The sequence below is a fragment of the Panthera leo genome, chromosome D2 (assembly GCF_018350215.1).
Source record: "Panthera leo isolate Ple1 chromosome D2, P.leo_Ple1_pat1.1, whole genome shotgun sequence".
NCBI lineage: Eukaryota > Metazoa > Chordata > Mammalia > Carnivora > Felidae > Panthera > Panthera leo.
Window position 1 is genome coordinate 16,406,004 of NC_056689.1, and position 26,408 is coordinate 16,432,411.

Consider the following 26,408-nt stretch of genomic DNA (forward strand, 5'->3'; position numbering starts at 1 on the left):
GAGCCTGGAGCCTGCTTCGGATTCTGTGTCTCCCCCTCTCTCTGCCCTCCCCCACTCATGCTGGCCCTCTCTGTCTCTCTGTCTCTCAAAAATAAAAAAAAATTAAAAAACCAGGAGGTGGTAGTCCTGCAAAATCCAGCCACATAAGGGCATTATATAGGAGTCAAATGTACAATAAAAAAAAAGGCCACTACACAATCTTACATGTCCTGAGACAGACTCAGACATCCACCCCTATCAGCATATACAGCATTTAAGATATAATACAAGATGACAACGGGGACACTCACCCAAGGTTAACAGCTTTAGGTCAAACAGGAAAAAAAGATGGAAGGAGACAGAAGCCCTTTTCATATTCATGCTACCACCTTCTTCCTTATTTACATAAGCATTGTGATTTTTTTTTTCATTTATGTGGAAGAGGACAATTAAAACTGTTTATTCCTTTCTAGCACTCTCAATTAAGAATGATCATTTTTAGGGATGCTTGGGTGGCTCAGTCAGTCAAGCATCTGACATCTGCCTAGGTCATGATCTCACAGTTCGCAGTTCATGAGTTCGAGCCCCACGTCAGGCTCTGTGCTGACAGCTCAGAGCCTGGAGCCTGCTTCGGATTCTGTGTCTCCCTTTCTCTCCACCCCTCCTCTGCTCGAACTCTGTCTCCCTCTCTCTCTCTCTCGAAAAAGAGAAAAAAAAGAATAAAACTTTTTTTTAACAATCATTTTTAACAGTAAAAATAATTAAAATCAATTCATTAGCCTGGAAAGCACCTCGGGGGATGTGGACTAATTCTGTGTCTCTGGCAAATCTGACCACAAAAAACATTCCAGAAAGATGGTGTACAGACACCAGAGTGCAGCTCAACCCCAAAGGCTTGGAGGGGGCAGCTCTCCGCACTGTGCATTCTTGAATATATGTGCAATAAACAGGTTCATTTTTCACACTGAGGCATTTAATAGTATCAAATGGCAACAATCAGATGTTTCATGGGCTGTGGAATCTTCTCCAGTATTCTCCCAAGTAAGGAATTTTAAAACAATGGAGACCATGTGCTTGTGTTAATGAATCCAACATGTCCTTACCTGTCTTTCCTATCTATCGATAAATGTTTGTAATTCTAAAGACTTGAATACAGAAGTTTGGCCTGTCATATTCAGGCAAAGAAACTTGGAGACAAAGGGAGGGAAGGAAAGTGAAGGGAGGGAGGGGCAAGGAGAGGGAGAGGGAGATGGGAGGGGGAGGGGGAGGGGAGGGAGGAAGGAAGGAGGGGAGGAAGGAAAAAGAAAAGAGAGAAGGAGTTAGGAGGAAAGAACAGGAAGAAGGGAGGGAAGGAAGGGAGGTAGGGGGAGGGAAGGAAGGGAAGAAGGGAAGAAGGAGGGAGGGAAGAAAGGAAGAAAGAGCGAGGGAAGGAAGAAAGGAAGTGAAGGGGAATTTATAGATAGAGATATATTAATATTTCAACTATGGCAACCTAATTTGCTATTCTCAAACCAGAATAAGAACCATTTTCCTCTGGCATCAACTCCTGAGACCCTCCCCTCCATGAATCACCTGTTTCAATGCTAACATAGATTTATCCCTCTATAAGCTCCATAGGAAACCTATTACCCTGATTCATGGCCACCTCCTCACCTTCTCCCTATTCTGTCATCAAAGTTCAGATGTGGAGAATTAAATACAATACTGCTCCCATACTTTAATGCAGATAAATAATTTTTTTTTAATAAGGCAGAAAAAAGATCAGAAACAAGCCAGTATCTTAATGTCAAATTTCTCTAATGTTTTAGAGGCCCCATCACATCGTGCTTAATGGAAGTGGCAGGGAGGGCGGGGGGAAGCCTCATATAATTTAGTCATCGAGAACACAGAGAATTTGCTTTGGAAGTCTCAATTTCTATGTCCAGCCAAAGACTAGCATGTTCCACGTTTGGTACTTAGATGCAAACAGCTACACTTTGGGATAAGAAGAATCATGTCTTCCCCTTGTATTTGCACACAAGTGTCCTCATACGTCTCACTCTGACAGCCATGAGCTGCTTTATAGATCTAACAGAACCTGGCAAGACAAGATGACCTTTCTAATTGTCATTATGAGAAGCACAATTGCAAGTAACTTTGAAACATATGGTAAACTTCATTATGCTAAAATAGAATAGCTTCTACTTTGGGGCTCATGATGAATATTAATGTCAGGGCTCCTGAGAAAAAATGTGCTCTAAATTTTATATTGTATAAAACCCTTTCAAGACCAAAGATGGTATTTATTTATAGTCTTTAGGTTTCTGCATAGATGCTATTAAATATTCCATTAAACATGGCAAAACCAAATGAATAATCACAGAACATTAAGAGAGGGATAACCATCACCTTCACAGTTTTAGGCCAAGATCCAAGCAGGGTGAGAACAAGAGGGCTTTGACTTTAAACATGGGCTTAAGGAGGACACGGAATGTACATATGGGAGAGTCAGTGCATTCGGCGGTGAGAGGGCATCCCAACACAGATGTCATAGGGACCCACTCCTAGGGAGATGGTGGGGAGGCTGTATATACTTCACTCCGAGCACACAGAGATCGTGGGCATTTTGGAGGGTCCGAGGGAGCTGGCAGGGTGTAGCTTAGAAGGAATGTAGGGAGTGGGTGCATGGTGGATACGGGCATTCTGGAGGTGTTGGAAGGAAACCAGAGAAGCATGTGAAAGCCGAGGCGGGGCAGCAGAAAGCCGCGGGAAGACGCGGCAGTCTGAGTCGTGGGAGAAGTCTGATGCCCAACAGCTGCAACAGGCAAGAAGGTGCCTTCATGAAGCCCGAATCATAGTAATTTATGATGATTCCACATCATGCACGGAAAGGGATCTTCGACTTAGCGCCCAGCGCTGCTCCTCATGGAGAGAAGGAGAGGGAGCCGTGGCAAACCCAACAGCCCTCTACGAAAAGCTGGTGACAATTTAAAAGGTCACCCCTTCTGGCATTCTTCCAAGACAGGGATGTCCTTTTCCTACCATATTCTTTAGCACTCTCCCTCAAACTGCTGCTTCAGAGGCCACACACACACACACACACACACACACACATTATAAATAGACACCCTCCTTCCGTCTATGAAATAACAGCATGCTTTCGAAGAAAAAATTCCGACAGGCAGGAGCTATTTTTCTAATGGATCTATTCAAGAAAATGAGAAAATTAAAAAAAAAAAAGCCAAAGACAGCGAGGCACTAAACACAGGCTGCGTCATGCAGAAGGAGGTAGGCAGCGGGTAGAAAGCCGCACACCTCTCTCGGCTGGTGCATTTTCATGGATGTGCACACGAAAAACAATTCCTTCCCTAGATTTATTGTAAACAGTGAAGCCAGTTAATTATGGCCCCCAAATGCGGGACTTCCCAAGATGTCACATTTGTTTGAAAGGCCAGGCCCAATGAATATTAATGCACAGAGTGGAGACAGCACGCTTTTCCTGGGGAAGACCTGTCTATGCCACTGTTTGTTACGTTATTTGCACCCTGATGCCTTAAGAAGTTTCAGAATTTATTCTAAGCTGCCATCTCCGCTTGTTATCATTGTTTACAAAAATGTCTTTTCTTGGTCTGTTACTAATTATGGTAAGGGCTTAATTTCACACACATGCACACACACAAAGGAAAAAAAATTAGAATAACCATATTCTATAAAGATGAGGAAATCATCAAGTTCCCTTCCCCTCCCCATCCCCCCAAACAGGCAAACACATGGACAATAAACTATAAAGAAAAATTACAAAGGCACAGAAAGAAGTGAGTTCAGCCTTGCAGCTGGTCAAATAAATGCAAAAAGAAGGCATGAACTAAATACTATCTAATTATTGTTACACTAATAACCTTTAAGAAATAACACCCAGGCTGGGAATGGATGGGAACATCGATTACACTGGTGTAATTCTTCTGAAAGTCAATTTGCAGCATGTAACACATACCATGAGGATGATTATGCTCGTTGGTCCAGTAACGCCGATCTGGCACTTTATCTTTAGAAAAGAACTCATAAAAATGATCATGAAACACATCAAAATAAGGGATGGTTAAGCAAATCACGGTATACTGAGTCTTGGAATGCTATAGAGATCACAAATAATAAACTGGAATGCTACGTAACAACAGGGAAATGTAAGTGTGTGATGAGGAGGATGGCTCTGGGGCCAGAAGGTCTGAGTCCCATTCTAGCTCTTTGCTTCCCATCTACAACTCCCTGAGCTCACTGAGCCTCAGTGTCCACGTCTGCAGAATGGGAATGACAAATTTATCGCAACATACAGGTGCGAGGCTTGAGTGATGTAACGCTTTCATTATTGCCATGTAAGGCTAAGGGCAGGGAGAGGACACACAGTGCAAAAAGTCTGCATGTGCCCTAGGCACTGGGGGGGGTGGCAGTTGGGAGGTGGGGGGGGGGGGGGGGGGGGAGACACTAAAAATGACACCAGGAGCTCTGTTACAGAAGTTGTATGTATAATGGACATTTTTTGTTCAGCTTTGAAAATGTGCTTTATTTATGCTATTTTGTGGCATAAATTTTTTTAAAAAATTTAAGCCACTAGAGTAACCCCAGGACTCTGATAAGCTTGAACTTCAGAGGATTCTTGTATAATGCATAGAGGAAATGACTTTGCCTCCAAAGGTTGAGGTGTTCCTAGGAAACTGCAGACCACTAGGGAATTTCAGTATTTGGTGACCTTCTCAGGGCAGACATGGAGTTTGGTATTCAGCCCCTGCTGTTCCTCAGTCTCTGGGGGGAAAAAATGGGGTTGGGCGAAAGGCAGACTTTTGCCAAATTGTAGTGCTCTGTCTTGCTAATACAACTGGGACGTGTGGACCAAAGTCAAATGCTGGGCCACACAGAGTTAAAAAGAAGCCTCAACACTACAGTCACCTTGTCTGAGCAAGACCAGGCTTCCTTTCATTAAGCACACCCTGAAATCACAGCATATTTGCATTCGGTTCTTTCTTAGGGAAAGGTAGTAGAATATTTGGGGATCTATGAAGTATAAAGCAGCCACAGTAACACATACAAAAAAAGAGAGACATTCAAAATAGGCTAAAATAACCCAAAGTTTAACATCATTTTGGTAAATAAAAGGAGAATTACAAAGCTCGGTTGTAATTAAATCTAAAAGCAAAGTATGCAACCAGTTGCTAATGAGTTATCAAGACTTTGGAAAGTATAACATCAAGACAAAAATACCATCACATTATAACTATGTGAGCGTGCAAAATACAAGCATATCTGGTTTATAAATTTTTGATGATGCCAAGTCAGTATGTCTTTAAGCAACTCTTGATGGTTTCTGTCACTCTATAAATATTAAATTGCAGTGCATCAGTTTAGGATTGCCCACCCCTATGGTGATCCAACTCTCCCCAGTTGTGTAAAAATCTGGAGGGAAAGTGGATGGGACAGGATGGCTACCCCCCAAATGCAAAAGTGTGGTGGGCCCAGGGCCGCAAAAATTGGTGCAGCAAAACAGGGAAGGAAAACATTTATCGGCACATCTTTTCTCCTTTACGAGAGCTAAGAAAACCTGAAAAATCAAAGTGACAACAAAGAATGGCCTCTCAAGTATTGTCTCTCTTGGGTTGCTAAATATGTGGCAGTTTCAAAGAAAAGGAAGCACCCAAGGGAAATGGCAGGAGGCCCTAACTCAGGGCAACATCCACGAGGAAAACAAGATATTTCGTACAAAATTAATAACTGAAAAAAACTGTGACAGCACAAAAGATGTCACAGCACCAACAGCACTGAATTCTGGGAAACCTCACAAAATTGGACTCAGTGAAAACAACCAGTCTTAGTTCCTCAAAGCCCTGAATTGTAGAATATTTTAAGTGTTTTATTTAAAGTTTAGAAACTCACTCCAAGAAGCTTAAAAAGAGGACTATCACATTCTGCAAGTTGAATTCCGTGTAGTCAGTAGGATGACCCATTCGTCAATTCGTAGACAAGCTGGGCTTGTGGTACCAGAAACTCTGGAGAGTATGCCGACCTACTTGTTAATGCCCGTACTTATAAGAACACAAAGGAAAACACTGACATCTAAGGAGTTTAGAACAGGAAACATAACTATCCACAGGTCTTTGAAAAAATATCAAACAGCGGTTTGAAGTTAACAAATATGCATCCAATTAAATTGTTACAGTTCAACTTATTTTCCAATCAGCTGTGGTATGCCAGGTTCCTCTTAGCCACCCTTCGACAACAAAGGCTTTGGTTGTAATACAAAATATGTTGTTTTCATGACGATGATAAGCTACAGAACCTCCTATCAAGTGAAATGATCCATCTGGTGTCGGGGAAGTTGCAGATAAGATATCATCATTTCAGGAATGAAATACAGAGAACATACATAGAAATTTCAAAAGTGGGGAAAAAAATCTTTTCAGGGCACTCAACATTATCAAGAGATGACTTTTAGACTTTGTTCTTAATAGTTATGACTGTGAGTGTAGCATTTAGGTAGAGCAGTGAGTTTGAGGGATGCATAGAGAAGCTCGTGTTAGAAATCAAGTTCATGAAGAATATAAACCAACATAAAAAACAAACACGCACACACAAACAAACAAACAAACAAACATAAAACTGCAGACAAAAAATTCAAATCCTGGCCCCTACCCTTCATGTTCCTGTGCCTCTGGACAAGGCTCTGACCCACCCTAAGCCTCAGCATCTTCAACTATAAAATGGAGACTAGACTGAGGCCGGCCACACACTGTCCAGAGAATTAGGCAGCTAAATATGTGTCAAGACTTGGCTCAGTACCTGGCACAGAGTAAGAGCTTAAAGAACAAAGTGAAAAGTAATCCACACTTATTACTGAAGAGAAACTGACAACATCCAGGGGACCACTCCTTCCTTTGAAAGAACACAGTAAATCCATAATAGCTATAGTTAATCTGTGCACACAGCAAGGGGTCCAATAAATACATGCTGAAGATAGACAACAAAGAGCCAAGGAAGAAGAAATCTTAAGAGAACTCAATTTTACACCTGTAAGCATCTATATAAAAGGTAATATGAATCCCTTTATGAATCCCTTAGAACGGAGTCCTACTAATTCTAACTAAGTTCTAGTATCATAATAACAATCTGTTTTCAAATCGTAACCTAATGCTGAAGTTGTTCAGTTAACTGAGGGTGGTACCACTCCCACCTGCGGACATTTAAAAGCGAGAGTAGGGGGAAGAATTTGCACAGAAGACACCAGACAGGAAGCAGGAAGCACTCTGCAGGACATGACAGGTCTCATGCAACAGATCACCCCTCAACCACACCACACCACACCCAAACCGCAGCCAACGGACTCTCCTCTAGGAATCGTGGCGCTCCACCTACTCCCCATTCTGAGCTTCATCTTCAGGAGGGAGTGTAGGAGCAGGAGTGTAGGAGCATGTGCACACACACCAATGTCATCAAAAGCCCAGAGTCCACATGAAATCGAGAAAGACGAGGAAAGACACTATTGCCAAGAGCGATCCACCAGATGCTTCAGCGTCATGCACACCCACCCTATTACAGAGAATCCCGTTCCCACTCCAAACAAAGTAGCAAATCAAAAAACTGCCTCTTGCAATTGGGTGTGAAATACAATTAAAATCATCACTGCATTCCCACCCAGGGGATATGTGACCGAAGTATTGGGAAGGGAGTGTAGATAACAAACAGGGACGCAGGTGGAAAAGAAAGTAACAAGTGAGGACTTCTAAAAAATTACATAGAAATAGGAGAAGATCAGAAAGAGTCGAGAGCAAGGGAAAAAATGAACAAAGTATGGATGCGATCATGGGAATGCTAGATCAGAAGGGACTAGAGTACATGGGGACTTTAGTGGCCTCAGGGACTGTAGGATTCACTCTGGACCACAACGGCCTACCACAGTGCCTGGCATACGTAAGTGCTCAATAAATGCTTACTGAAACGACGCATGGATAGATGAAAACACTGGCATACGTGAAGGAACTGAGAGGCAGAGATCAGCCAAAAATCAGTCATTCATCAAACCTCATGTTGTGATGCCTCTCTATGCCAAGTGTTGCACAGATGATTAGCCAACAACAGAAGCGAGATTAAACTGAGGCCTCCTTCATCCTAACACAGGCTTTTTACACTGTGGTGGAGAGGCCTCCCAAAAGAATTATCACAATTTTTTGATAGAAGAGGAAAGAAGTTCATTGCAAATTTCAACCAGAGAAATTCACAGGCAAAAGTGGAATACCAACAGATATGCAATGATAGAAGTAGATAAGGAAAAAAAAATGCAGAGAAATTTAAAATGCAAATACGTATTTAACAGCGATCCTGATAAAATAATAATTTTATTAATAAGATTAATCAACAATAAACAATTAAAAATGTAAAATTTCATCCTGTGGAAAAAAAACAGAAAAAAAAAGATGATGAAATTTTTTAAAAGAAGCTTTTCTCCCTAAGTTCATATTCTCTATGTTTTAAAACCTAAACAAACAAAGATTTCTGATTTACAAATGCAAACACAAATAGAATGTTCCCCATATAACAATCTCAGTTCCTCCACATACAGACCCTGCAGCCCACATCTGATTCCAAGACAAACAGCTTGGTCCTCAGTTATTAAGAGCTTGATCACTGTCCCGGCCTCAAGAGAGTAAAGTTGTCTACCATGCAGACCTTCGTCAAAGCTCAGAGGGAAGAAGTGACATTTGGTGAGTTTACAGAATATGATCTCTGGCCACTCTTCTAGGTTCGAAGTCTCATGTTTGAATCATGTCAGATCACTGAAAGTTTCCATACTTAAACATAATTAGCCTGAGCCCTTCCTAATTCACCCCCATGGAATTATTATAATTTAACATGTTTATTAAAATTTGGGAGATCTTAGAATGGTTCCTTTAAGGATTTGCTGAAACACTGGATCAAAATTTTTGTGGAGAAACATGTACACACCCACAGATCTAAGATATGTGTATATTTCAATCTATCCGTGAGGTCTTCCTTTGAAGGCATCCCCTGTGGTTTTTTTCCAGGAGTGGCTGATAACAGCTACACGAAGAATGCTTTTGCATTTGTTATGAATCTGTTCATGAGGACTTTTCAGTTTCCTCTCCAAAAAATAGCCTTTAAGAATTTAACACCACTCCGCATTCCTGAAAACCTTGTGATTTAAGCTGCTTTTGAGGAAGATAGACGGATGACTCTTCAATTGTCTTTTTTGCTCTGGTTCCTAGGAAGCTCTTTATCACATCATATTCTCAACCAGAATAATTAACACTTGTCATTGGATTTTCTTCCATCTCAACTTTCGAATTCTATTTTTTTGTTGTTGTGTTGTTTATACTTCCATTATTTGTACGTTTTCCAATTCTCCATTTCCTCCCCATACAGACACACACCCAAAAGGCATGCAAATTCGATTCTTCCGTTCTATTTTCTCTTGAAAGTTTCTTCTAAATACATGGGATAAACGTGGAGAGAGAATTACTGCCTATTTATGCAGAACTTGTAAAGCACAGGATCTCTAAACTGAAAGTCTTTTCTTACTATGTGTGAGGTGACTTCTAAAAGAAGCTTCACTTGTGGACTTCAAAGTTTAAGGAACAAGTTATCTCACTAGGGAATGTCACACTTCCTTTCATCAGCTATTTGAAGGTCAAAAATCATGAGGCAGTCCGAAAATCAGGGCAGGATCATGTCAGCATGGACACAGGACCTTTCTAATCTAATGCAAAAGGTAGGTACAGTGGTCTTCCCTTATCCACAGAAGATGCATTCCAAGACCCCCAGGGGATGCCTGAAACCATGGAGAGTACTGAACCCTATGTACACTATGTTTTTTAGTATACTTACATGCCTATAATAAACTTTAATTTACAAATTAGGTACATTAAGGGGCGCCTGGGTGGCTCAGTCAGTTGAGCGTCCAATTCTTGGCCTTGGCTCAGGTCATGATCTCACAGTTTGTGGGATCAAGCCCCGTGTCAGTCTCCTTGCTTTCAGCTTGGGATTCTCTCTTCTCCTCTCTTTGCCCCTCCCTAGTTCGCATGCACACTCTCTCTCTCTCTCTCAAAACAAATAAATAAACATTAAAAAAAAAAACAAATTAGGCATGTAAGTAATGAACAACAATAACTAATAATAAAATAGATCAATTATAATGATATACTATAATAAAAGTTTTGTGAATGTGGTCTCACTCTTTCTTTCAAAACATCTTGTTATCCTGCACTCACCCTTCTTGTGATGATGTGAAATGATAAAATGCCGAGGTGATAAGAAAAAGTCGGGGAGTGATGTAGGTGTGGTGATGTAGGGTTAGGCTACTACTGATCTTTTGATGATTCGTCAGAAGAAGGATCATCTTTGTCCTGACTGGGGTCGACTGTGGGTAACTGAAACACTGGAAAACGAAAACTGCAGATAAGGGGGATCTCCGGTGGCAGCCCCAAACCATAACTGAAAAATTGACTCCACTCCAACTTTATTACACTTAAAAAACTGCTCCTTCTCCGCCCTCCATTTGTGCTTACTCATTGAAAGGCAAATGAGTTAAAGCTGAACAGAGCCAGCCATCACTGCCAGTAAAAACGAAATCCTGCCATTTGATACTTGCACAGAAAACTCCTTTACGTACTTTACGGACCCTCTACACGAATTCCTGACAGCTCAGTGGGCCACAGATCCTGCCAGATTTTTGAGCTACATCTTTTCCATTCAGGCAGCTGGCATAAAATGGGAAAATTCATTAACATGCTAATGATGTCCTATTTAAAATTCTAGCCCTGATTATTCTGTGATTAAATCTCTCCCCTTGACGTCTGCTTCCTTTATATCTGAGTTATAGTGTGAAATCAACAATATTAATAAAGTACAATACAGATTACCAAGTTATACACAAGGGATGGAAAAAGTTATATAAATCTCATGGTCGTCTTTTTTCTGAAAAGCAGGTGTAGCAAACTAAAGACGTTACTGATTTTTTTGTCCTACCCTCCTTAAAAAAAACAAAACATTAAAATCCATAAAAATTAAAGGTTTATAGCTAATCTCCATAAGTATTCAGGTGTTGAAAGATAGATTTAGCTTTCCATTCTATTTCACTGTAAAGTTGCTCAGAATTCAAACGTGTTCTTCCGAAGTCTTAAGAACGGCTGATAGAGGTTAAAACACACAGCCTTTGCATCTCTTCACAGAGACTATGTGTCACTGAGAAGAAGTCAATGGATTCAGTGATGATTTCTGTCTCTCTTTGCCTTTGAGGACTCTGGCACATTTCAGTACTTTTTCATCATCTTGTTCTGTCTGCTGACACCCCCATCTGAAAATCCCACTCAGACAACTCAAGCATCTTCCATGAAAGACAAACTTACCTCTGTGCTCACTAAATTAGAATGAATTTTAAGAATTAAAAAAAAAAAAAAAAAAAAAAAAAAGAAGACCCAAGGTCTGGGTCTGTAATTCAAAGTAAAGGAGTAAAGGAATAAAAGAAATAAAGGTATGTTTCATTTTAACATCTGGCCCGTGTAAATGACCAAAATTTATGGCACATTTACTATTTTCAAAGACACCACCCTGGATACTGAGACAATACAAATGAAACTAATCACAGTGCTTTTCTTTGATCTCAGTCTAGTCAGAGACATAGATGTAATAATATCAGCACTTTCCATCAAAAGAGTTCTCTGTATGAGACAGACTACTAATTGTTCCCTAAAACTGCAAATCTCAGGGTGCCTGGGTGGCTCAGTCAGTTAAGCATCCAACTCTTGATTTGGGCTCAGGTCATGATCTCACGGTCACGAAATCCAGTCCCATGTCGGGCGGGCTCTGCTCTGGGCATGGAGACTGCTTGAGATTTTCTCTCTCCCTCTCCCCCTCTCCCTCTCTCCCCCTCCCCTGCTTCACTCTCCCTCTCTCTTTCCCTTAAAACAAAACAAAACGAAACAAAACACGAAACCAAACAAAACTCTCCATTTGCTATAGAAACAGAACCCCTGGCTGGCCTAGGACATGTGTGTGTGTCAGCCATCTTGGACCACACGTCCCGGGTGTGGATGAACAGAATAGAAGAGCCTGGGTCCCTGACCATCATGGAGTTGCTCATCGGTATCCGAATTGACTTTTTCCCGGGTGCAACTATAGCTAGAAATCAAAATCTGCTTTAAGAATTCTACATATTGCTCATTTCTTAAATAGTCTTATTTTAAAATATTTTATCTAAGGATAAAAAAGTCAGCTCATGGTACATACACACATGTGCATACTGGCCCTCTGTATTTGCTCTATATTTAAAGCTCTACTTTTAGAGCTCCCTCTAAATTTTAACTCTCAAAAGCCAACAAAAGACAGAATATGGACTTTGGCCTAGTTTTATTGCATTTCAATGGATAAAAGCTTCAATCTACTATGGAATTTATGATTTATTTATTTATCTGTCTCCCATTACTCTCACTGACCCAAGATTATTAATTTGGTTGACCCAGTGCCAGGTCACCTCAGATTGGTTAAAATTTAGCTTCAGTCTTAAAGCACAGGGAAAAGGATAGCTGATCCAGCAAAATCCAACCCTAAAACATAAAGAACACCTTCACAACAGTAACAGAAACAAGTAACAGTAATAGTAATGGTAACTGAGCCCAATGAAGGGCTTAAAGGCATGAACCAGGAGATCATGACCTGAGCCAAAGTTGGAAGCTTAACTACTGACTGAGCCACTCAGGAGGCCCCTTTATTCAGTCTTAAGCACAAGTCTTCATTTACTTCCATCTGTGGAGTATTTTCAAATAGCCATATTTCAAATGTGGCTACCTAACATCCCCATTCTTTTCTTATTTCTTTTTAAATAAGCATACTTTGTAAATATAGCTATTTATTAGTAGATAGGTCTTTCATTTTTCTAGTGAACAACATTTATTTAGGGACCATGATATACTATGTATGACCTCTGGCCTCCAGCAACCTTTACTCCCTAGAAGAAATGCAAGGGCAGTCTCACACATACACATACACACACACACACACACACACACACACACACCCTCAAAATCTTTAGAAGTTGCCTCATTTAATCTGCATGACTTCATCAGCCTATGAACTAGATATTATTCTCATTTTGCCAGTGAAAAAACAGGTTCTAGCGTCTAACATATTTTAAATCTGAATTTATTTTTCGTGATTTCATTCTTCTGATTAGAAACTGAACCACTGTAAATTCTTTACATGTTTTTAAAGAAATAAGTTTTCACTTCATCAATTTGGACTGAACCAGCATCTTCTGAGACCATCCCTCAGGGAACCAACCTCAAGGTGACCTCAGTTGCTCTTAACAACCGGAACAGGAAAAGAACACAAGCAAAGAACACAGTAACTCCCCTGACAGGCAGACACTTCAGCTAGGGCAGCACTGGCCTCTTCTACATCATTCTTCCTGAGGAAAGAAGCTCTCAGAAAACCTCACACATAGAAGAGCCACTTCATGGTCTTTATTCGGTTTTCTGAGTCAGCCTGCTTTTGTCTCTGATTGTGCAAGCCAGAAGACTGAGCCAAGGAACAAAAGGAACATAATTGTCAAACAGAGAAAATTCTCAAGACCTGTGCCAAGGGAGGGATTGCTCTAAATAATCACAAGGCCATTAGCAAATTCGGGGGGGGGGGGGGGGGGGGGGAGACAGAAAAGCCTGCTAATAGCAAAACAAAAGCTGAGAAGTAATTCTATCCCATTCGCCAAGGCTCCTGCCAAATAGATCCTCCAGGAAAAGTGTCCTGTGCTCCAGGACCCCCTTCACGGTGACGGTCACACTACCACCACACAATACAATTGGTACCGTAGATATTTCACCAGGCAGCAGTGACTACTTACCGTGGGCAGTTTCCCCCTGGTCCAGCTCCTTTCTCAGTCTGCTGTAGTCTTCCTTCACACTTCCCAGCTTCTGGACATTCCTGGAGCTCAGCAGCAGCAGTTTGTCGAGGAGTCCCTCCAGCCCTTCCCTCTCGGATGTTAGTGATCTCATCTCCTCCGTGAGCTCCTTGGCTGTACAGAAATGGTTTCCTGCAGCAAATTGCAAGAGAGAAGGAGGGAAAACAAGTTTTACAGCATCCCCACACGTGGAAGATTCAGCAACAGCTAATGCGCACCAACGGTACCGAGAAAGAGGGCTGAGCTTTGCAACTACATCCAACTGCATGAATGGTCTTCCGTGGAGGAGTCCGGGAAAACACTGACTATCCTCCTTCTGCTAGGAAAACCCCCAGTCTCTTTATCGCCTTATTCTCGTTTCGTCTGCTGTAAACGTTCCATTGACCAATTCGTGTCCCTGTGAAACACAATGACACAAAAGTGTCTGACTGAAATCCAGGGAAGCCACATGCTATCACGCCATTCAAATATCCAAATGTCAAAGAGAAATGGAAAGGGACAAGCCATTGGAGTCAGACTAGACCTCAATTCAAATCCTATTCCTCCTGTCACCCAACCTGCATGACCTTGAGCAAAGAAAGAGGCATGTGCAATTTCAGGGCAAACTTCTTATAAAATCTGATTGTACCAACACCTGCATCACAGGTGCCTTCAAGAATAAACATGAAATTCTGTAAAGCACTAAGTAAAATATATCACACACTGAATTTAGCAAGATTGCGGGATACAAGGGCAATATACAAAAGCAATTGCATTTCTAAACATCAACAGCAAGTGGTATATGAATTTTTTTAGAATGCCATTTACAAGATTTTAACACTCAAAATACTTAGGGATAAATTTAAAGAAACATGTGGAAGACCTCCACACAGAAAACCATTTTTAAAACTCCTGAAAGAATAATTAAAGAAGACTTAAAGGAATCAGAAAAATAGAAACTATATATACATATATTGGAAAATTGAGTATTTTTAACATTTCTACTTTCCTTAAATTCATCTATTCATTCGATACAATTCCAGTCAAAATCTCATAACGGTCTTTTGTAGAAAGTGACAAGCTTATTCTAAAACATAAAGGAAAATGCAAAGGCCCGGATCAGCCAAAAAAAATCCTTGAAGTAGAACGAAGAGGAGATATATTACTTGATTTCAAAATAATGCTGAAGCTACAGCTCACGAACGTATGACATTGGCATATAGATAAATAGACAAACAGATCAATGGAATAGAATAGTCCATAAGTAGACCTCACACAGTCAACTGACTTTCAACAAAGCGCCAGAGTAAGTCAATGAGGAAAAAACAGTACAATGGACCCCTGAACAACACAGGTTTAAAACATGTAGATCCATATACACATGGATTTTTTTTATAAATACAGTAGAGTACTGCAAATATATTTTCTCTTTCCTGTGATTTTCTTAATAACATTTAACATTTTCTTTTCTCGGGGCACCTGGGTGGCTCAAGTCATGATCTTGCAGCTTGTAGGTTTGAGCCCCGCATCAGGCTCTGTGCTGACAGCTCAGAGCCTGGAAACTGTTTCAGATTCTGTGTCTCCCTCTCTCTCTCTGCCCCTCCCCTGCTCATGTTCTGTCCCTCTCTCAAAAATAAATGAACATTAAAAAAATTTTTTTTTTAATTTTTTTTTTAACGTTTATTTATTTTTGAGACAGAGAGAGACAGAGCATGAACAGGGGAGGGGCAGAGAGAGAGGGAGACACAGAATCTGAAATAGGCTCCAGGCTCTGAGCTGTCAGCACAGAGCCCGACGCGGGGCTCGAACTCACGGACCGCGAGATCGTGACCTGAGCCGAAGTCGGACGCTTAACTGACCGAGCCACCCAGGCGCCCCCCAAAAAATTTTTTTACATAACATTTTCTTTAGTTTACTTGATTATAAGAATACAGTATGTAATACCTATTGCATAAAAAATATGTGTTAATCAACTGTTTATGTTTATTGGTAAGGCTTCCGGTCAACAGTAGGCTACCAGCAGTTACATTTTTGGGGGGTCAAAAGTTATACTCTGACTGCGTGGGGGGCCGGCACCCCTAACCTCCACATCGTTCAAGGGTCAACTGTATTGTCAACAAATAGCAATAGAACAACTAGCTAGCGAGATGGAGAAATATGAACCTTGATCCATAGTTCAAATCATACACAAAATTTCATTAGAGACAGATCACAGAGCTACCTGTAGCAGCAAAAACTATAAAGCTTCTAGAAGAAAATACAGAATACCTTTCTGACCTTGGAATAAGCAAAACTTTGGTTAGGACCCAGAAAACACTACCTATAAAAAAAATAGATAAGTGGACTTCATCACAATGATAAAACCTTTACTCATAAAAAATACCATTAAGAAAATGAATAGGCAAGCCACAGACGGGGAGAATATATTTGCAATACGTCTATCTGATGAAGGAGTGGAATCCTACAACTCAGTAATTAAAACACAAATGGCCCCATGGAAAAACAGGCAACTGACTTTACAGGGTGAGATATGCAAAGGGCTGGTGATCCTATGACAACATGTCGGTGTCTCTTAGTCACCAGAAAAATACAAATTCATGCCACTGCAAAACCATTCCAATGGCTCAAGTGAATGACACCAAAGCCCAAGGTTATGGACTCCTGTGCATAATGGGAGGGTCAATGGCACAACCACCTTGTGGAGACTTCTGTCCATGTCTCATAAAGTTAAACACACACCTACCCCTGGACCCAAACATTCTACTTCCAGGTATTTACCCAGGAGAAACGAAAACATGTAATCAAAAATAGTTGCACTCAAAAGCTCATCGTGGCTTCTCCTGTGGTAGCCCAAATGAAACAAACTAAATGCCCATCGAGGGGAGAAAAGCAGATGCAGAGGCACATCTACACAACGGAAGACAACTCCACCACAAAAAGGCACAGGGCCTCATACACACGGTGATGTAGGAATCTCTCAAAAAAGAAGAAAGAGAAAGAAAGAAAGAAAGAAAGAAAGAAAGAAAGAAAGAAAGAAAGAAAGAAAGAAAAAAGGCGCAAAAGACTGCATATCACATGATTCCATTAAGTTCTAGCACAGGCAAAGCTGATCCATGGTGAAAGGTATCAGAACAGAGGCTGTCTGGGGAAGGAACACAAAGGTGGCTTTTCTGGAGTGATAAAAATATCTGCATAGGGCTGCAGATAACAGGTGTCAAAATTCCTATAATGGGGCACTGAAGATCTGTGCATTTCACTGAATATAAATCATACCTCAACAAAAAAGGAAAAATATATTAGGGAAAATTTTAACATGAAACTTACACTATCAATTAAGAAGCATATCCCATTAACGAGCCCTCTGTAAATAATAGTTATTGCTACCAGAGGGTTCCGTGATGCTCCCACAATAAAAGCTACAAGCCTTTTCTCCTCAATCTCTTACCACATCCCTATGAAGGAAGTTAGGTCCTATGTTATCTATTCTGAAATGCACGCTTTGGTTTTCACATGTTAACATCTCTGAAGTGGTGATGCCTCTTACAGTTGCTATCAGGCAGGAGGTAGTCTGGATGAAGCTGTTACTGGGTGACTGTCTTTCTTGGTGGCCTAGAGGACCATCTGCAATCCCCTGGTGTCTCAAAGTACAAACCATTTAAGGATCATTTGGGACCTGGCTGTTGCCATTTATTGTAATGGATCTGTAAGATCAGGAAAGCACCGACACTTAAAACTTCAAGAATGGTGTTGCAGCTTGGCAGAAACCTATAGAACCCCATAGAAACGGTAGTTTATTCTTAGAGGATAAAGACTTCCATCACCAATAGTTTCACTGCTGCAGAGGATGAGAACGTGTGAAATAACCTGAGCTCCGACCACTTGGAATTGAAATGTGGTTCAGAACACTCAGACTCTGAACATGAAGACGTTTTAGGAACACCTTAAGTGATTAATTTTCCTCTTGGAAGAGTGATGCGTGACTTTTCAAAAGCCTAAATACATCGAGAAGAACTATTTTAATATGTATAAAATAAAAATTCGAAGCTATAGAAAGCATATCATTGTTTAGTTGACAGCGATTTTTCTTTCTTAGTAGTGTATAAAATAACAGTGCATTTTATGTTCACTGAAATACAAGTTGTTATCTCTGCTTAACAATCAGGAAAGCTGAAGTCGAACGAAAAAAAATACCTTGCTGAGGTTACCTAGCAATCAAATGGAGGGCAGGTTTCCAACTCAAACATAGCTCCAGAACCCTTCTTCGGTACTATAAACTATGCTGTTTACTTCTTTATTATTAATAGGCAGATTTCAACCCGATATAAATGGGAGAAATGTGACAAAATATTGTCCCACTTTAAAGGCATTCTGAGGGACACCTGGGTGACTCGGGTGGTTGAGCGTCCGACTTTGGCTCAGGTCATGATCTCCGGTCCATGGGTTCGAGCCCCACGTCAGGCTCTGTGCTGACAGCTCAGAGCCTGGAGCCTGCTTCTGATTCTGTGTGTGTCTCTCTCTGCCCCTCACCCACTCATGCTCTGTCTCTGTCTCTGTCTCTCTCTCTCTCAAAAATAAATAAACATAAAAAAATAAATAAAGGCATTCTGGACACCTAGCACATACATTTCTGTCACTGTAATCCATAGTGCCCAATTCCATGACTGGATAAATATCTTTTGAGATGCTATTTATTGGCTGCCCCTATAGCGGGCAAATGCAGGAGACAACAAGGCACCACCCGCTCTCCGGGAAGTACCAGTAAATAAAGAAGAGAAGCCGTATTCTAGGAAGTGGACAAATATGCACTAGGAGAGTTCAGAGAAAAATGGCTGTTCCAGAAGGTGAAACAGAGGCAGGTTTCATGAGGAAAGAATGTTAAGGTTTCCAAAAGAAAAAACGGAAACGTGGTTAGAGAGGAAAGGGCTTGCCTTCAGAGGGTGGTATGAGGCATGTGGCCAAGATGGAGACCAGACCCACAAAAAAGCTGGATTCAAATGGTAGAGGGTCCAAGATGCCAAGCTGATGGGCTTGACCCGTTCAGGAAAAACAAAGTCCGGATAAGGAGCACAGACTGGACTTCCATGAGCTTTGAGCTGGAAATAGCAACACAACTAAACCATTTCCTGGACCCGTGATTTCTTTCCCAAACAGTGACCAAGTCAGGGCCGCTGTGGGATGGAGCCCCTGTGGACTTCCACAAAGAACCCCGAGTTTGGTAAGTACGGAGTATCCATTCGGGAAGATGAAAAAAGTTCTGGCCCTGGATGGTGGTAATGTTTGCACAATGATGTCAATGCACCTAATGCCACTAAACTGTAACTTAAAAATGGTTAAAAGGGCAAATTTTATGTGTATATTTATCTTATCATAATAAAAAGGTATCCTTTAAAAAAAACCAAAAAAACAAAAAGAACCTCAAGGGACATGCCATGTTCCATGGGTGGTTTTGGGAAGACCAGCCCAGAGGTGTGACTGCCTCTAGACAGGGCAGCCACGAGCACAGGGTGATGCTTTCAAATGTCCCTTCCATGGCTGGGCTCAGGGAGCCCCAACCTTTCTGCTGGGGCATATTTTCAAGCAAGAGAGGTGATGAAAAGTGAAGTGGGCACCACCTGTGTCCCCAGAGACACCAAGCAAAATATACCCCAGTGTGTAATCTCCTCTTACAAACAGTTCAGGGAGAAAAGACGTCTAAAAACAAACCAGAAAAGACTACACAGGGCAAGTGCCTGCATAGAAGCTTTGCTGGATTTATAGGAAATACATCCTCAGATACCCCTGCAACTCACAGAAAGCTCTAGAGACCGAGCGCCTTAATAAAACATGAAAGAGATCATTAATTAAAACCTGGGTCCCTTCCTTGATCCTGAGGGAAAATGCATAGTGACAGACATGTAAATTTTATATATGCAGAAAGAGTGTGAATTCCCAGAGAGACAGTTAATATCGCAACCGAAGCCATGAGAAAATGCTACACTGCCCCCGGTGAATATTTTATAAGCATTTTGGTCTCAGATCCAAGTCCATGAGGTAAATCCTGCTTGATTTAGCCCTCCTTCATTACTGAAACTGGCCAAGAGCTCTGTGATGAAAATACAGAAAAGTAAACGCTGATCCCTGAAGGGAGTCCCATCAGTGACCCCATGACCCCAATCTCTGTGACTCTAATGGGCCCTTTCCTAAATGCCACAGGAGGATTTGTGCATGTCCTGCCTTTGCCATCATCCCACACATACACCAGGCTGCTCTTCAGGAAGAGAACAGTACTTGGGCCTTCACAGAGATTTTTTAGAGAACCTGTCAAAGTCTTTTCTTCTACAAATGCCATAATTAAAAACCTCCAGGTGAGGGGCACCTGGGTGGCTCAGTCAGTTAAGAGTCTGACTCTTGATTTTGGCTCAGGTCATGATTTCAGTTTCGTGAGATCAAGCCCCTCATCGGGCTCTGCACTGACAGAGCAGAGCCTGCTTGGGATTCTCTATCTCCCTCTCTCTCTGCCCCTCTTCTCTCTCTCTCAACATAAATAAATAAATATTTAAAATTAAAAAAAAAACAAAACCCAGGTTAATGCCAAAGCCAAAACTGATTTTACCCACTCTGTTCCTTCTAATTTTATGCTGTATCCTAAACTTAAATATCTCCCTCTTCTACTTCACAGTATCTCTGGGTTTTTTTTTTTAGGTCATTTTTTGAGAGTCTGATTTTATAGATTACAGGAATCTTGTTATAGGAATAGTCTCATTTAGCCTTCTCAACAAGCCAGGATGGGGACCTTATAATGACTGTCCCTGATTTCCAGTTGAAGAAACTAAGACCCAAAGAGTGACCTTCCCAAGGTCACAAAGTTTTGGAGTTCTAAGATTCCACAGGAGGTTACTGAATTTGAACTGGGTTCTTCCAAGGTCACACTGGTTGCTAATACAGCTCAGTAAGTCACTTGGTCAAAACGTAAAAATGTGGCCACAAATCATCCATAAAGGGAGGGAGTACAAAGGCAGCTGGAGAATGAATCCTGTAGGCTGTGTCACCCAGTCTCTAGGCCTCACGTGACTTTAGGGGGAAGCCACACACACACACACACACACACACACACACACACAGCACTTGCATAGGCCCACAGACATTTCCATCTGTAACGATCCTCCTAAAATTATTCATGTTTATGTACTCAAATTTCACCTATCCTTCTTTACTGGAAAAAAAGAAAGAAAGAAAGCCAGTGCTGAAAATCATCAAACTCCAAAAGTAATAGAGTCCTGCATCTTTTTTCTGGCACAACGCCATATCTTTTGGGGAATGCCAAGCTCAAGTACACATGATTGTAACAGCTTGAGAAAGCGTAGTACCTGGTGAGAGGCTGAATATACAAACAGATAATGGCCAGATCATTTCTAGAAAGAGCACTCTGACCCACAGCCTGCAGAACCTGTCCAGGAAACGAACCCCCATATCTACAACAACCAGTCCAGGACCCAGGCTGCTATAAGGCAGGCTTGTAGGAAGCCAGGTTGCTGTTTCTAGTAACAATCCAGAAAACAAAAAAGTCACTTCCGTAACAATTGGTCCAAGATGGCAGGATTGTATTAATAACTGACAGCTTTCCTAATTTTTGTCCCTGCCTCCAACTTAGGACTAGCCAGAGAGAGCCAAACATGCCCCCTAACCAATCACACAGGCTGCTGTAAGTAGCCTGCCTCCAGTACCCCCAGCCTCCAGTCAGAGCACACCTGAAGCCTTCCCTTTTCCCCACTACAAAGCTTTCCCACTCCTCCGCCTGCCTTTGAGTCTCTACCAAAACACAGGTGATGGTGGCCGACTCCCTTGTTGTAGTAACCGCTGAAAGAGCTTTCACTTCTCATTCGGTGAGTCTTGTTTATTTCCACACTGGATAGATACCATCTTTGAAAAATCTCTGCTGGGCCTATCATCCCCTCCAGTCACTGATCTAATTTTTTTAGAGACAGCGAAATATTTTACGCTTATCTGGAAAATCTAGTTGATATCTAGATAGCCTTCCATTTAGACACCATTAGTGCAGCTAATTTTTATTCTCTGTAAAGGAAAAGTTGAATTGGATAGAACCATCGTCTAAAAAAACTGGCTTGGAGTACCATAGACATCTTGACATGCTACTTAAGAATAAATGATTATCTGAACTATTTGTTCCTTGGAAACAAATAATGGGAGGCAGGTGGGAAAGAAAACATACCACAAACTGAGGGAAGACCCAAGGGAGGTGTGAAAATGACAGATTCTGAGGATCAGCAATCAACAAATGAGGTCCATTTTTTCTTAACATAATGAGTCTCACCGACTGTCTCCCAAGGGCCAGGCATGAGGCAAAGCCCAAGAAAAACAGAGGAGAGTGACTCAACAGATGGACGCCATCAATAACAGTGGATGATGCAAGGAGAGAAAGGCTGGAGCCAGAAACTCGCACAAAATGTCAACATCAGAGCAGTATCAGAAGGGGGGCATCAGAGAGCCAGGCTTTGATCCTAGCGGAGGGGAAATGGTCACAGCATGGCAGGCCCCGTGCCAGAGGAAGACTGGGATGCTAATCAGGTTACAGAGCACAGATAGAGACAGAGCCCAGTTACAGGACCTGGGGACCCATCCAAGGACTGGGTCCCAGCAGTGGTGCAGACCCAGAGGCCAACATGCAGGAAGGATGCTTGCTGCTGAGACTTACACATGAGTACCACACTACTTAAATACCTTCTGTGTCTGGGCCTGAAAAGTCCTGGGAATTGAAGGAGCATTGAGGAGGCCACAGCTACAAGAAGGGAGGCATGCGTGCAGAGGGTGGGACTGGACTGAGTTAAGGCACAGGGCTCATCCCTAGAAGCCAGCAGCCGGGCAGGGGTCCAGCGTGGTGTTAAAGGAGATAGGCCCGAACTTCTGATGTTGACATCTTAACCACAGAGCCCAGATCAGCCGTACCCACCACACAAGGTGAGGGCCATCCCCTCACCTTGCCTCCCAAGCAGCAGCAGCCTAGCAAGGGGCCAAAGCAATCAATCTGTGGGGCAGAGGACAGAGTTTTCAGTGAGGGTCACAAAGAGGTTAAGAAGCCCTTGTCCAGGCTGGGCTACTCCCCCCCCCACCCTTTTTTTTAGTTCAAATTTTTATTTAAATTCCAGTTCGTTAAGGGGCACCTGGGTGGCTCAGTCAGTTAAGCATCTGACTTTGGCTCAGGTCATGATCTCACAGCTCATGGGTTCGAACCCCGCATCGGGCTCTGTACTGACAGCTCGAAGCCTGGAGCCTGCTTCATATTCTCCCTCTCTCTCTCTGCCTCTCCCCACTTACATTCTGTCTCTCTTTCAAAAATAAATAAACATTTTAAAAAATTTTCAAATTCCAGTTAGTTTACAGTTCAACACTGGTTTCAAGTGGTTCATCACTACATACAACACCCAGTGCTCATCACAAGTGCCCTCCTTAGTACCCGTCCCCCACCCACCTCCCTTTGTCAATCCCCAGTTTGTTCTCTATCACTAACAGTCTCTTGTGGTTTGTTTCCCTCTCTTTTTTTTCCTTCCCATATGTTCATCTGTTTCGGCTCCCTTGTCTGAAAGTGGATTCTCCAGCCCCAGTTGAGTCACTCTAGCTGTCCTTGCCAAGGCCTACCCAAATTGCAGATTCCTGGGCAAAATGAAAGGTCAGTGATGCTTTAAGTCACTAAATCCTGAGGTTGATTTATTACACAACAATTGATAATTGAGAACAGAGAACAGAGTTTGGCATCTGAACGCTGCTGGAACAGACCCTAAAATCTGAGGCCCTGATGCTTGCACCAGGTGGCAGGCAGAAGCCTCGACAGGCCTCGGTGCAGGCTAAAACGGAAGCAAGAAAAATATAATTGGAAGCTGGAAGAAAGGGGATCCTTGCCACGTAGTGATGGAAAGTTTGGTAACATTACCAACTGAAGGAGTATAGAAAAACTTCCTGGGGTGCCTGGGAGCCTCAGTGGGTTAGGCGTCTGACTCTTGATTTCGACTCAGGTCATGATCTCATGGTTTGTGAGATCAAGCCCCAAGGCAGGCTTGCATTGGCAGCACAGAGCCTGCTTGGGATTCTCTCTCTCCTTTTCTCCCTGCCCCTCGCCCCCCTCTTGCACACACACACTCTGTCTAAATAAAAATAAATAAATAATGGGGCGCCTGGGTGGCTCAATCGGTTAAGCATCCGACTTTGGCTCAGGTCATGATCTCACAGTTCGTCGGATTGAGCCCTGTGTCAGGCTCTGTGCTGACAGCGCAGGGTCTGGAGCCTGCTTTGGATTCTGTGTCTCCCTCTCTCTGCCCCTTCCCCGCTCATGCTCTGTCTTTCTCTGTCTCTCAAAAATGAATAAACGTTTAAAAAAAATTAAAATTAATAAATAAATAAATATAAAGAAAAACTTCCTAATAAATTTAGTCATATGGCCAAGGAGACTCCAGGCAGAATGCAGACGTGCCCACTGGCTTCCTGTCACTGCCTAGGATACAGTGCAAGAAAAGAGAAGCGAGTTAAAGAATACATCGTTCAATATGAAGGTGCTAGGATTTGCTGAATCTGAAAATAAAACTACTTTCTTATTCCTAGTCTCTGGAGATAGCAAATGATTCTCGAAGGAAGAGAAGGTCTCAGTCTATAGATCAAATCAAGGGTGGGAGATCTAACATGGTGAATCATAGAAACTTTCAGACAGACACAAGGCCCCCTGGTAATCTTAAACACACTCCCAAGACCCTCTTCATTCAAGAGTGCGTCCAAGAATCCCAAGGGCTTTGCCCCTCAGCCTTCTCACAGATGGCCCAAAATGGAGGAAGGCTTCTCTTGGAGAGGTACGTCATGGCTTTTGTCTAAAGGAGTGAGGATTTGCCATTCTGAATGGACTGGAAGTGTCCTGTCAGGATCCTGAGGGAAGTGCCTTTTCCCTGCTCAGGTTCCCCCACCCCCACCCCCGCTGTGGAGTATAGCTCGAAAGGAAACAGAAACCACATTGTGTGCAGAAGACGCAAAAGAATGATGACCACCCTGGCCCTGGCACGGCCGGTGAGGAGACCCCATTGGCTGGAAAGACTGTTCGCCAAGGGCCTGCACTGTCATCCGGAAACAGAGAGGTAAGAAGGTAAGCTCCCATCCCAGCTAAGTCTCCGATCAGGCCTCACCGATTTTCTCAGCTGATCAAAGAACTAAGCACAAAACCCAGGCCCCATATGCAATATACCATTTCAAGAATTTTCCTCGGGATTCTAAAAAGAGATTACTCACATTTGAAAGAGGGATATCTCTGCCGCCTGAATGATACATCTCCTCCCTTGGGCTTAATAGAGACACATCCACCTGTATTCCTCAGGAAGATATATGGATTAAGAAAGGCAAAAACACTAACTCAGAAGCAAGATTGTGTTCAATCTTCTTTTTTTTCTCTTAGCAAATGGGGCCATAATTCCAAGTAAATGGCATGTGAAGCTGTTAAGAGCCAAGCCCCACATTCACATTTCGATGTTGCGCTGGTTGTAAATAATACGCCTGACTGCATCAGGAACCAAATTGCTCATTAACTGCCAACATTAGTTGTTTAATGATCTGAATACCAGAAGATGCCAATTATTGTATTCCTTCTTAAAATGCCATTTAAAACCCATACATGTAATTATTATACCTTTTCGTTAAATTTTTATGATTCTTCTGAATCTGCTGAGCTGGAGGCTCACTCAACCTATAAAACTCAGAGAATACTTGAAGGATGCCATTACGTAACTAGATTAAAACTCCATTTGTCGGGGCACCTGGGTGGCTCTGTCAGTTAAGCATCTGACTTCGGCTCAGGTCATGATCTTGCGTTTCACGAGTTCAAGCCCCGCGTCAGGCTCTGCGCTGACAGCTCAGAGCCTGGAGCCTGCTTCAGATTCTGTCTCCCTCTCTCTCTACCCCTCCCCTGCTCATGCTCTGTCTCTGTCTCTCTCTCTCAAAAGTAAGTAAACATAAAAAAATTAATAAAAAAAAAAAACCTCCATTTGTCACACCTGGACTTGAGTCCCTGCTCTGCCACCACTGAGCTGACTGAGTGAACTTAACCAACAGATATACCCTCAACCTCCTGATCTGTTCACTGGGACCTCAGTATCTCTCCCACCTACCTCATACAGCTGTTGTGAACATAGAATAAAATAACAGCACACAGGAGGGGTACCTGGGTGGCTCAGTCAGTTACGGGTCTGACTCTTGGTTTCAGCTCAGGTCATGATCTCACAGTTTCATGAGTGTGAGCCCCAAGTCAGGCTCTGAGCTGACAGCATGGAGCCTGAGTGGGATTCCCTGTCTCCCTCTCTCTCTGTCCCTCCCCCACTCATGCTATCTCTGTCTCTGTCAAAATAAATAAATAAACTTAAAAAATATATAGAGGAACATTTAAAAGCATTCTTCAAATGACAGGGTAAGATACTATTTTCAGAGACTTGTGTTTTTGACCTACTAATTAATGGGAAAATATATTCCTAATAACCACCAGATTAAGGAGGGA

General features: G+C 42.2%; 1 protein-coding gene across 1 annotated transcript in view; it reads right to left on the bottom strand.

Annotated features, from left to right (window-relative positions):
• The window catches only part of DISC1 (DISC1 scaffold protein), a 358,119-nt gene that overhangs the window by 188,556 nt on the left and 143,155 nt on the right, over positions 1–26,408 (bottom strand). The window contains exon 9 of the mRNA XM_042907612.1: positions 13,856–14,044. Coding sequence (XP_042763546.1) covers positions 13,856–14,044 — 189 coding nt within the window. The remainder of the gene's footprint in view (positions 1–13,855; positions 14,045–26,408) is intronic.